The sequence below is a fragment of the Oncorhynchus tshawytscha genome, linkage group LG27 (genome assembly GCF_018296145.1).
Source record: "Oncorhynchus tshawytscha isolate Ot180627B linkage group LG27, Otsh_v2.0, whole genome shotgun sequence".
In the NCBI taxonomy this organism is placed as follows: domain Eukaryota; kingdom Metazoa; phylum Chordata; class Actinopteri; order Salmoniformes; family Salmonidae; genus Oncorhynchus; species Oncorhynchus tshawytscha.
This window is the reverse complement of record NC_056455.1, coordinates 17,766,338-17,778,723: the sequence shown is the minus strand read 5'-3', so window position 1 is coordinate 17,778,723 and position 12,386 is coordinate 17,766,338. Positions and strand designations below refer to the sequence as shown.

General features: G+C 41.9%; 1 protein-coding gene across 2 annotated transcripts; it reads left to right on the top strand.

The window, feature by feature from the left end:
• Positions 1 to 730: 730 nt before the first annotated feature.
• On the top strand, positions 731 to 9,357 carry LOC112234114 (zinc phosphodiesterase ELAC protein 2-like). Of its 2 annotated transcripts, none has more exons than XM_024402113.2 (23): positions 731 to 1,252; positions 1,379 to 1,429; positions 1,515 to 1,585; positions 2,687 to 2,751; positions 2,851 to 2,977; positions 3,150 to 3,296; positions 3,875 to 3,930; positions 4,019 to 4,077; positions 4,166 to 4,238; positions 4,354 to 4,466; positions 4,589 to 4,687; positions 4,820 to 4,958; positions 5,103 to 5,188; positions 5,420 to 5,541; positions 5,774 to 5,870; positions 5,987 to 6,125; positions 6,235 to 6,273; positions 6,380 to 6,489; positions 6,595 to 6,694; positions 6,814 to 6,934; positions 7,573 to 7,651; positions 8,268 to 8,412; positions 8,744 to 9,357. In XM_024402113.2, the coding sequence occupies exons 1-23, from the start codon at positions 924 to 926 to the stop codon at positions 8,987 to 8,989; spliced, it is 2,613 nt and encodes an 870-aa protein (XP_024257881.2). In that variant the 5' UTR covers positions 731 to 923; the 3' UTR covers positions 8,990 to 9,357. The 2 variants fall into 2 exon arrangements, with proteins under 2 accessions (XP_024257881.2, XP_024257879.2); XM_024402111.2 differs by having other exon boundaries at positions 5,420 to 5,562.
• Positions 9,358 to 12,386: the final 3,029 nt, after the last annotated feature.

The following is a 12,386-nucleotide window of genomic DNA, read 5'->3' as shown; positions in this document are numbered from 1 at the left end:
TACAATAGCCTGCTAATACCTTAGCTAGCTATTAACATGTTGAATTCAGAATATTGACATCATCCTAAAAAGTACAATTACAAGTGCATCTTTACAATACCATCCACTTATGAGTAACCTCTAAATATACAACATTATTCATGAACAAAACACTGTGTGTATGACTTTGTACTTAAAAGAATCAAACTTTTCTGAAGACAGAAAAAGCGCGCCTTCCTCTCTCAGTGCATCAAAATGATTTGAGCACGAGCACGCCGGGCAAAACGTAAGTACACACTCCCCTTCTCCCAGGATACAGGCATGCATAACAAATCAACACGACATATTAATATATGAACCTGGTGAAATTCACATAGTACTTTAACATCTGTTACACTACCATGCTATGTTGTCAAGCGTTGCTGCCTTGCTATGTTGTTGTTTTTAGGTCTCTCTTTATGTAGTGTTGTGATGTGTGTTTTGTCCCACATTTATATATATATATTTTTATATATATATATATATATATATATATATATATATATATATATATATATATATATATATATATATATATATATTTTTTTTTTTTTTTTTTTTTTTAAGTTTAATCCCAGCCTCCGTCCCCGCAGGAGGCCTTTTGATAGTCCGTCATTGTAAATACAGATTTGTTCTTAACTGGCTTGTCTAGTTAAAGGTTAAATAAAAACAAAATAAGCACACCAATGATCGAGAGCGTGATGAAGACGTCATCAATCTACGCCGGAAGAAACACAGTTGAGCGTCAAATCGCATGTCTCAACCGCTGAAGTCCTGACTAAATGTTTATATTTCAATTATATGTGGGCTGATAGGTAAAATTATATTTTCATAAAGATTATGCAATGATTGTCGATACGTTTGCTGTCTTGTACGACGAGCAGAACTGACTTCCATTAAACGGAATGTTTAGTATGATTAAAGTGTCTCTACACTGTAAATCTATTGCATGGTTATTTGTGAGACACACACCTACGGGTCGCCTACAAAGCTTCGCATGCAGTGAACATCTTTTTCATTTTCTGCGGACAATGTCTACGAACACAACAGACAACCAACATCGGGGATCAAAGAAACCCAGAGCACCCAAAGAAACATTGCGACATGTGAAGTCTAGAGAACAGAGGAAACGTGGAGTGGATGTGCATGGACCAGCCACTGTCTACGCGCAGGTCGTCGGAGCAGGGAGCCGAGATAATGGCGGATCACTTTATGTCTTCTCTGAGTTCAATAGGTAACTTAACCAGAGAACATGAGTGTCTGACAATTTGTTCTAACATTGCCAAATATATTTGTATAGTGGGTATCAGAAAGGCACTTGGCTGCAGCATATTTGTTTACCCTTTTTCCTCTGTGGAAGGTACCTATTCAACTGTGGTGAGGGAACACAGAGGCTGATGCAAGAGCACAAGTAAGTTGAATTGCCTCCTGTCAATTTTCAACTAAAATCTATAATTCAGTCTCTGTTCAATAAAGCTCAATTTTCCTCTTGTCAGGTTAAAAGCTGCTCGCTTGGACAATATTTTCCTCACTAGAATGAGCTGGGAGAATGTTGGTGGTCTATCAGGTAAGTTGCTTGTTATTCTAGCCACTTGACATCAAGTCAGTTATCTGTCAACCTGGAAAAAACTGTGCATACATAATAGACAGATCAAAGCTTATTGTATGATTAGCCTATGTCTCGGTGTACTGTCATGTGAAAAAGTAAGTACACCCCATGGAAAGTGGTCATTTTGTTGTTTTTACATATTTGCGCACATTTGAGCTAAATTCCAACCACATTCATTGATAAAGGTAACCCAGTTTAACAAATCACAACAAAATGTGTTCGCCTGCAATGCCAGATGCCATGTTTGGCTAAAACGAAACACTGCCTTTGAACAGAAGAACCTCATACCAACCGTAAAGCATGGAGGTGGTGGCATTATAGTTTGGGGCTGCTTTGCTACCTCAGGGCCTGGCCAGTTTGCCATTAATGAGTCAACCATGAATTCAATATTTTACCAGATAATTATTGCGGAGAATGTGAGGCCATCTGTCAAAAAGCTGAAACTAAACTGAACATGGATCTTTTAACAGGACAATGATGCAAAACTACAACAGAATGGCTAAAAAGTAAGAATTGAGGTTGTGGAATGGCCGAGTCAAACCCCTGATCTCAAATGTGTCAAAAAACAGTGGGGGGACTTGAAGCGGGCTGTACATGCAAAACAAGCCCTCATACATGACACAATTGAAGCAGTACTGTAAAGAAGAGTATGCAAAAATTCCTCCCAGTGGATGTAAGAGACATAGACAGTTGCAAGAAACGGCTATATGAAGTTATTTCAGCCAAAGGGGGCAACACCAGCTATTGAAGCTAGGAGTGAACTTATGTTTCCTGCACTATGGAATTGCATTTCGGTTGATTTTTGATGAATAAATGATTGCAAAGTATAATCTTTCTGTGTCATTTGTTAAATTAGGTTACCATTTATCTGTCAATAGTGTTGAAGTGAAGATTACATAGCCATCTGTCCAAATATGTACCAAAAAAGACCACTTTCCAGGGGGTGTACTTACTTTTTCACGTGACTGTAGATAGACATAGGTCAAAGGTTATTGCATGCTTAGCCTATGTCTCCGCGTATGCCCTTAGGTGTGATAAACTGTGTACACTCTGGTTTAGGGATGATATTGACACTGAAAGACACTGGTGTCCCTGTGGTTGTTCTCTCTGGACCACCACAACTGGTGAGTGGACATTGTATCAGTACAAAAGATTGTCTGTAATGAGTCAACTGTTTTTGTGGTATCCTGAGTCCAATATGTAATTTCCCCCTCTTGATCTAGGAGAAATATGTGAATGCCATCAGAGTATTTTCTGGACCACTGGAAGAAATCAAGCTAGCTGTTCGACCTTACACCGAGAAACAATACACAGATGACACGATGACAGTTAGTCAAATACCAATATTTGGTGAGTACTAGAAATCACCGTTGTAATTTTTTTTTTAGAATTGAGTCATTTACTGTTACTCATACTCTTTATCTTAAAGCATATTAAGTTTATGACGGGTAAAATAGTGAATATTTGTGTTCTCATACTGAAGAGTTGGTAGTTGACACTGTCTTAACCCCAATTATACCAGCCCAGCTCAGAGAGGATGGGCCAAAGTGCTCCCCTAACTCAGGGAGGAGCAGCCCCTCCAGTAGTCCCCAGAGGAGGGAGCTGTGGAGGCCGGAAGACTCTGAGGACACCAGCACAGACAGCAGGAAGGAGAGAGCAACCAGCCCAGGTAAGACTAGGAGCTTGTAGGCTCGGAAGCCCAGGCTGCGCATGCTCTGATCGTTAGAAACCCTGGGGACGTTCTCAGGAAGATGATAAAAAGAGGGGAAGTATGGTGGAGTCTACATGGGCACTAGTGTCACTAATCAAACCAATCAACTATTTTGCCGGGATGGAGCTACAAACAGGTTGTGCTTCTGAAAATGTTTCTGACTTGCAAAAAGCTAGCTAGCATAAGATACAAGACAGGCTGCTAAAACGTTGTACAACACAGTAGGAAAAGAGATATGGACGAACAAAAGAAGGAAAAACAAAAAAGAAACACAAGGAAATGCCTGTCCTGAGGGAAAATATCATTTATACTCAGAGCCAATCAAATGCAAGTGTTAACCCATGCAGCGTTCCCATTCAAACGCAAAATTCAATACTAAATTTATCCAGACTTCCAATAGTCAAGTCAACGGGAAGAGATTGGGAAGGATGACCCACGAGACTAAAGGAGCATGCAGCGCTATCAGGGACATCAGTGCCCTAGTTGGATGTTGAGCTCCAAAGGGCACCAATTCTCACATTGCATTTTCATTTCAGGTGGAAAAGCAAGAGCAACAAGGGATCCTTCTTTAGTTGTGGCATTCATTTGTAAGGTAAGAAACACAATATCATTGTCTCAGTGACATACTGAATTATTGCATTGTGATGCAATTTATGTCAAATTTTCTCTTTGACTTGCAGCTTCATCCTAAGAAGGGGAACTTCTTGGTTGCTCAAGCAAAAAACCTTGGATTACCAGTGTAAGTTGATTGTTCAATACAAATTCAGTTTTGCCTGCTCAACAAACTTGAGCCGATTAATGACTTTTTTGATGCACTTTCTCCACAGAGGCACTGCAGCTATTGGTCCTCTCATTGCAGCTCTGAAGGATGGGAAAAGTGTTACCTACGAAGGAAGAGAGGTACTTCAATTATATTTGGTTGATTGTTAGGGCTCTGGAATTTTGGATTAGCTATTGTAAATGTTAGATACATTTGGTCTTGTTGTCTGATGTGATCCTGATGGTTGTCCTACAGATCCATCCTGAGGAGGTGTGCACTCCCACTGATCCAGGACCAGCCTTCATTGTTGTGGAGTGTCCCTCTGAGGAATTTGTTAAACCAATCTGCATCGATCAGCAGCTGAGCAGGTAATGGCCTGAGCGAAGTTGGCCAAATGTGTCAAAGGCTGCTTCTGCATCCTGCTTCATTACTCCTTAGGCCTTCTTTAGGAGATTGTAGTTAAGTTCTGAGTTATTTGTCTCATCTGTAGATACCAACGTGGAGGAACAGAGGACCCCGCTGCCTTAGTAGTCCACATGAGCCCCGAGTCTGTGCTGAAAACAGATGAATACAAGCAATGGATGGAAAGGTACAAAATCAGCCATATGTAATCCTCAGTTTCAGACTGTTTACATATTCCATATTCTGCACTTCACTTGTCTCTCTGTTTTCTGTTGGTCTTTCTACATGTTTAATGTTTTTGTGTGTTTTTGTATTTTAGGTTTCCATCTACCACGGAGCACCTGATCCTGAATGAGCAAGTTTGCACTGTTCACAACGTCAGGAGCCACAAGATTCAAACTCAGCTCAATCTGATTCATCCAGAGATATTTCCAGACCTCCAGCACTATAAAACAAAGGTAAGTTGTGAAGTGCTACAATTTTCATTATTCACCATTGTAACCTGCTGTTGCACAGAGATAAGCGTGTTCATTTGGAAACCTTTTGTATCTTGCGTTGTATTGTGCTAATCTGTTTCTACTCTTGCTGTTGATCTTCTCAAGGAGACCCAGGCTGCCCTGCATGTCCCCAATGTCAGAGCCGAGTGTCTTCTGAAGTTCCAGCTCAGACCCAAGATTGAATGGCAAAGGTGAGTATGTCCTTCAGGCCACAATTTACCAGACATTAGTCTCCACTTACGAAGGGCTGCTTTGTCAAAGAAAACCATTTCAGATGAAACACTACTTTCAAGTGTGACTTACTATTTCTTCTATGATCTTATAGATGCCAACACTGTCAAAGTCAAATGAGAGCGTCGCTGCCCTTCTCAGCACTATGTGATGAGTGGTGTGTGTGTGCTCTACTGTTTGTTATTCATCAGAGACGCCATCCCCTCTTGTGACACTGAAGAGTTTGTGAAAGAGGCTGCTGAGGCCCCTAACTTCCTCCAAGAAGTGGAGGAGTGCAAGCGATTCTGTGCGACTGATGCTGCAGTGCTGTCTGGTGAGCCCTGCTCTGATACAGGTCAGGCTAGAGGCCAAGGGGAGATGTTACATTGCTCAGTCCAAAGCTCCATCAATTTCTCTTTGCTCCTCTTGAATGGAGTTGCAAACATTTCACTCTGGGCATTTAAGATAGTAACGGAGTTTAGTTTCATGTAGTCCTTTTGTCTGATAGAATATCATAGTTTTACGTCTGAAATTTCAATGGCATAGCAAAATGGTGTTTCTTGCAGGGCGGGCAGAAAAATACCCAGAGGTGGTCTTTTTAGGAACTGGATCGGCTCTTCCTATGAAGATCAGGAATGTTAGTGGTAACTTGGTCAACATCAGGTAATGGCCCTCAGTTAGACTCAAGTTACTATAAAAAAAATCCTTAAAGATGTGTGTGAGGTAGCCACTATAAATGTCTGTCTCTCTGTGTTTATGCTCTGTCCCATCTCCTTCAGTGCCACTCAGTCAGTGCTGCTGGACTGCGGAGAGGGCACTTTTGGCCAGCTGTGCCGACACTATGGGGACAGTGTGGATGAGACACTGGCAAAGATCTCAACCGTCTTCATCTCTCACATGCATGCGGACCATCACACAGTAAATATTATTTTTCCTATAAATATTTGTTTATTACAGAGTTATAGCATATATTCTGGCATAAAGTCATTTCAAATCAGTTTTTAAAGAATATTACTTTATTTTCCAGGGATTGTTGAGTTTGCTGTTTCAAAGAGAGAGAGCCTTGGTCAGTAAAGAATTTCTCTTTTTCAGATTTTAAGATGAGTCCTGTTTAATTCATGCAAAAATGGAACACTTTAATGAATGTATGTCCTTATCTCTTCACCGTTCAGGCAACTCTTGGGAAAGCCTTCAGCCCCATCTATCTGATAGCCCCTGTCCAGATGATGACCTGGCTCAACCAGTACCATGACCACTGTGAGGAGATCCTCAGCCATGTCAAGTATGTCAGGAAAGACACGCCTTACTCTGTTCAATTGATGCTTTCAAACCGGATGATATGATGTCCATCGTCTCTAATATTGATGTATTCTTGACTATGTTTCAGCATTGTCCCAAGCAAAGTCATGTGTGAGGGGGCTGAGGTGTCCAAGTTCAAAACCAAAGCATTTATCCAAGCGCTGCTGAAGAAATCTGATTTAGCAAAGGTATGTGGAGACTTGAACAGGCTGCTTCGTGGTTCAATAAGACTCATAACACTTGTTAGGTTCAACGACTGTTTGAGGCTATCATCAAAGCTTAAATACATATTCTGTTTCTCTCATAGTTCCAGACTTGTCCGGTGCGTCACTGTAAGAATGCCTTTGCCTGCAGCATCACTCATCAGTCTGGCTGGCAGCTAGTCTTCTCTGGGGACACAATGCCCTGTGATGCCCTCACACATATGGGTCAGTACCAACAGTTCTCGACCCCAATTGTGATGTTTGTACAGCTCCCAGAATTTGTGTGATGTGAAAAGATTTACACACTCTCTATGAACCACACTTGTGACGTCCGGATCAAATTGTAAATACTCACCAATGCCATTTGATTTGCCATTACGTGCGTTCCACAGAGCCATACTCGAATATTGGACCCAGAGTGTATCCTGTAACTTCTGGTATGATATACATATAGATCACTGTTAATGGACTAGACATCAACAGTAGCCAGTCTGATCTGAACCTGTCATCCATGCTCTATGCTGTCTGGCATCATTTACCAGATATTGCTTAATGCTATCGATCGGTTCTAAAGTTCGCTATGAATCACAAGGTCTCCCACATAGTTCCTGTGGGATCCCACTTCATTGTCTCTTTTTAAATTGTTCGACTGGATGTGATCCAGCTGAAGACTCCCAGAGAGAGCCTGACTATATCCCATGCCTGTTCATTATAGAGGCCTGGGTGTGCCAGACAAGCAGGGCTGGCTGATGGTTTATTACACAGAGCTGTGTGATTGATTTCCTCTGGGAAAGGAAGAGAAGCTTGAAGTGCTGTGCCATGCAGCAGTCTTGTGATTCATGTTTGTCATTGTGTTTTCAAAGGAAAGAATGCAACTTTACTTATTCATGAAGCCACATTGGAAGATGGATTGGAGGACGAGGCTGTGGAGAAGAGACATAGGTTAGTAGATGGATCTAGTATGGTGCTTCTCTTCAGAGGTGTCCTTCGTTATTCTATTAGAAAACTATCTTTCTTGGGCTGGATTCAATCAATATTGCGGAAGATCCGCGTTATACATTTCTGATTGAGTCGACACATGCAGTGCTTACCGTGAATGCAGTCTCCACAAACGAGGAGACATTGCCTTTAAATTTCAATCGAGCCATAATGCATATCTTCCGTGATACTGATTGAATCCAGCCCAAAGTGTGAAAATATGACATGCATAGGTAAACAGAAATAGACGAGTGCCATTTTTCAGCTGACAAAGAAACTCAAGGAGCTTTTGAGAAGCCAGGCATTTTTAGAGGGCATTGTAACTGGCTGCATTCTTCTCTGAGATTGACATTGATTTTTGGAACTCTGTATTGGAGGTAATGAAGGCACTTCTGCCTTCTAGCTGGAATTTCAGTGACTTTGGTTAAAGAGCTCCATCTCGCATTGAAAACAACTTGAAAGTCATTGAGTTGCACTGAACAAACTCTGTATAGCTTACCATGGGGTTAAGTCTGGTAATTACTGTTAGAATAGTAGCAGAGTAGCATCATGCTTCTCTGCTTGCCTCCCAAAATGACAGTACCACCTCCCAGGCCATCGGTATTGGCATGAAGATGAATGCTGAGTTCATCATGCTGAACCACTTCAGCCAGCGCTATGCCAAGATCCCCCTCTTCAGTGAGGACTTCAACGACAGAGTGGGAATATCTTTTGACCACATGAGGGTAAGTGAGTGGTGAATGGTGTACTTTAGTCCACTTGTTATGCATAGCAACATTGAAATGTTTATGCGGGTTCTGCACATCTAAAATGTAATTTTCCACTGGATATGTGTAGCCTCAGAATGAATTAGGACCATGATTCATTACGGTATGAGCAGACAATGCCCCTAGTCCAGGTAGAATACTCTCGGACAACTTCAGTTTAAATCTAGAGGTACCATTTTAAGGTAACATTCAGAATGTGTTAGACTCCCATCAGAGATACATCTCCAGCTGCCTCCGAGGAGGCTGGGTATGTTGAAAGACCTCCTCTGAGTGATCTGTCTCTCCTCAGATTCGGTTTGGAGACTTTAGAATCCTCCCCAGACTCATCCCGCCCCTCAAAGCCCTGTTTGCCGAGGAGATCGGAGAGATGGAGGAGAGGCGAGGGAGGAGGGAGCTTAAACAGATGAAAGAAGCCATTGCTGAAAGCAACGAAGAGCAGAGGACACCCAATGAAGGCGAGACGGGCAAAGGTGCCAAACGAGAGCCAGAGGAACCAACACAGGACGTGGGAAGTAAGAGACTCAAAACAAACTAAGACCCTGACCATAGCTTTGGGTTACACCGGAGATTAGTGTAAATCCGATGACTGTTATTTTACTGAGTTTGCTTTATTTAAATGTATTTTTATGAGAAACTTGCATGAGTGATCCTCTGTAAAGTAAGAGATTTTCATTTGGCTGGACTGGCTGCCTTCATCACTTGTGAATAAAGAATTTCTTGTTTTCCTGTCATTACCATTGCTGTGTATATAAAACATGTAATTAACATAGTCTTTGATTTTGCGTTTAAAAAGTAAAGCAATGTCAATCATTCTCCATGGTATTGGCCTGTTGTTTTCTAGCAACATATTGTGAACAACTCATACAAAGTTTATGTCCTATTAAACTACACCCTTAAAAGTTGCATCTGAACAAATGAATTTATTGAAGTTGTCACACATGGATGAGTAGTATTACATTGGACTGATAGTCATACATAATAGTCAAACAGCACCATGGTCACTCATTGCTTAACAGTTATTGGTGAAGGTTGAGGTTGCATTCCATCATAGATAATGGTCTAGGTGTGCTGTGTGATGGTATGAATATGATATAAAGCTTCACGAACCAGATGAACTGTTTTTTTCCTTTTTGTAAATCATTTATATGAAATACAAAATGTGCTATTGTTCTAGCCCTGAAAAATTAAACAGTGATCTCTGTCAAAAACAGTCCTGATCTTTCAGTGAGACAAGACCCCCTAAAGCACTGTGCCAGCAGCATGCTCTCTCTGTGTGACAACTCTGTTTTGATGTCATATTTATTGCAGTAATCAAAATAAAGTTAGGACACCTTATATACCAATTAATGGGGCTACTGCAACTTTACTGACAGGTGGCGTTTGCAGCTGACAGTTCACTCTAAATGGATCCCTATCAGAGGAGGCTGGTGGAAGGAGCTATAGGAGGACGGGGTCATCGTAATGGCTGGAATGGAATGGTGTCAAACACATCAAATATATGGAAACATCATGTTTGGAAACCACATGAAAATATGTTTGACTCCATTCAAAAATTCCATTCCAGCCATTACAATGAGCCTGTCCTATAGTTTCTCCCACCTGTTGCCTCTGATCCCTATACAGTTTAAACAAAGAATGATGGATAACTGAGTGCCTGTATTGCAGCTCTTTGTCTATACCAGAGAGCACAGTAGCCTATACTCTAGTGTGACGCAGTACTGTCCCTCCACATGGTGGCTGTATCGAGCTGTCATTGTTTTATTATTCTATAGATGGGCCAGCAATGAACTTCTGGAAGCTGTCTGAGAGAGGAAGGGCCACAGCCTCACCACCTTCCATTTCAAAGACCGTTTACTGGCCAGTCTCTCAAATGATATGAAGTGTTGACTGTAATCCACTCTAGATGAGATCATTTGCCTACACTAAATGCATCAACTAAATCAAGTCAAATTGTATTAGGTCACATGCACCGAATACAACAGGTGTACAACACTGTGTACCTTACAGTGAAATGCTTACTTACGAGCCACTAACCGACAGTGCAGTTTCAAAGAATAAGACGTAAAAGTAACAAGTAATTAAAGAGCAGCAGTAAAAAAAAAATATATATATATACAGGGGGGTGGTGGTACATAGCCAATGTGCACGGGCACTGGTTAGTTGAGGTAGTATGTACATGTAGGTAGAGTTAATTAAAGTGACTATGCATAGATGACAACAGAGAGTTGCAGTGGTGGGGGGGGGGCAATGCGAGTAGTCTGGGTAGCCATTTGACAAGATGTTCAGGTGTCTTGTGACTTGGGGGTAGAAGCTGCTTAGAAGCCTCTTGGACCTAGACTTGGTGCTCTGGTATCGCTTGCCGTGTGGTAGTAGAGAGGAGGGTGGCTGGAGTCTTTGACAATTTTTAGGGCCTTCCTCTGACACCGCCTGGTATAGAGGTCCTGGATGACAGGGAGCTTGGCCCCAGTGATGTACTGGGCCGTTCGCACTACCCTCTGTAGTGCCTTGCGGTCGGAGGCCGAGCAGTTGCCATACCAGGCAGTGATGCAACCAGTCAGAATGCTCTCAATGGTACAGCTGTCGCCCCTTTTGAGGACCTAAGGACCCATACCAAATCTTTTCAGTCTCCTGAGGGGGAATAGGTTTTGTCGTGCCCGCTTCACGACTGCCATGGTGTGCTTGGACCATGTTTGTTTGTTGGTGATGTGGAACTTAAAGCTGTCAACCTGCTCCACTGCAGCCCTGCCAATGAGAATGGTGGCGTGCTCGGTCCTCTTTTTCCTGTAGTCCACAATCATCTCCTTTGTCTTGATCACGTTGAGGGAGAGGTTGTTGTCCTGGCACCACACAGCCAGGTCTCTGACCTCTATAGGTTGTCTCATCAGCAAATTGAATAATGGTGTTTGAGTCGTGCCTGACCTTTTAGTCATGAGTGAGTGAGGAATGTATATGCTCTCTTGGAGTAGCAGGTAGCCTAGTGGTTAGAGCGTTTGGCCAGTAATTGAAAGGTTGCTGGATCGAATCCCGAGCTGACAAGGTAAAAATATGTTGTTCCGCCCCTGAACAAGGCAGTCCCATAAGACTTACCTCGTTAGCTCAGCCACTGTTCCCTGGTAGGCTGTCATTATAAATAAGAATTTGTTCTTAACTGACTAGGTTCAAATAAAATTCCTGTTAGACTTGACTGTCTGATAACTATTGTAAACAGTAGTGTAATGCCAGAGTTTTCTGTCCCAGCTCTTTGGCGTGAATATGTTCACAGAATTGACTGAGGTTGAATTTGCATTGGTTTACTAAAACCCCTACAGAGAACAGCTGAGGCCAGTCGTGATCCTCTGTCCAGTGCTGGCCACTTTGTCTGCATGTCCCTTGGGTAACATTTGCATTTCAATTGGGTATTGATCTTTCCACATTGATCATTCTCCACCTAGAGGACTAGATCCAACACTAGGTGGTTATCTCAGACTTGTTGTTGTGTTGCCATGTGAAGGGCCAGTGATAATTCATGATGTTGGAACTTCCCAAAGTCTGTTATCCTACTTTCCCTTCAGATGATTGGTATCATTTTTTGTTATAACTAGGCAAGTCAGTGACAGTCTAGGAAAAGTTTGTTAACTGTCTTGTTCAGAACAACAGATTTTTACCTTGTCAGCTCGGGATTCGATCTAACAACCTTTTGGTTACTGGCCCAACGCTCTAACCACTAGGCTACCTGCCACCCCATGATGCATTATGTGGCATGACTCAAGACTAGTGTCTCCCCATATGATTTGTTTAAACAAAACTAGAAAACTGAGGTATCAAATATTCTCTGGGAGTAAGAATTTAGTCAATATCTCTGTGTTATAATTTTGACCTCATTTGAAGTATTGCATTTCTGAGTCTGCCTGTAGAGGTATAATACTATGAGCCTAAGACTACACAGTGACATC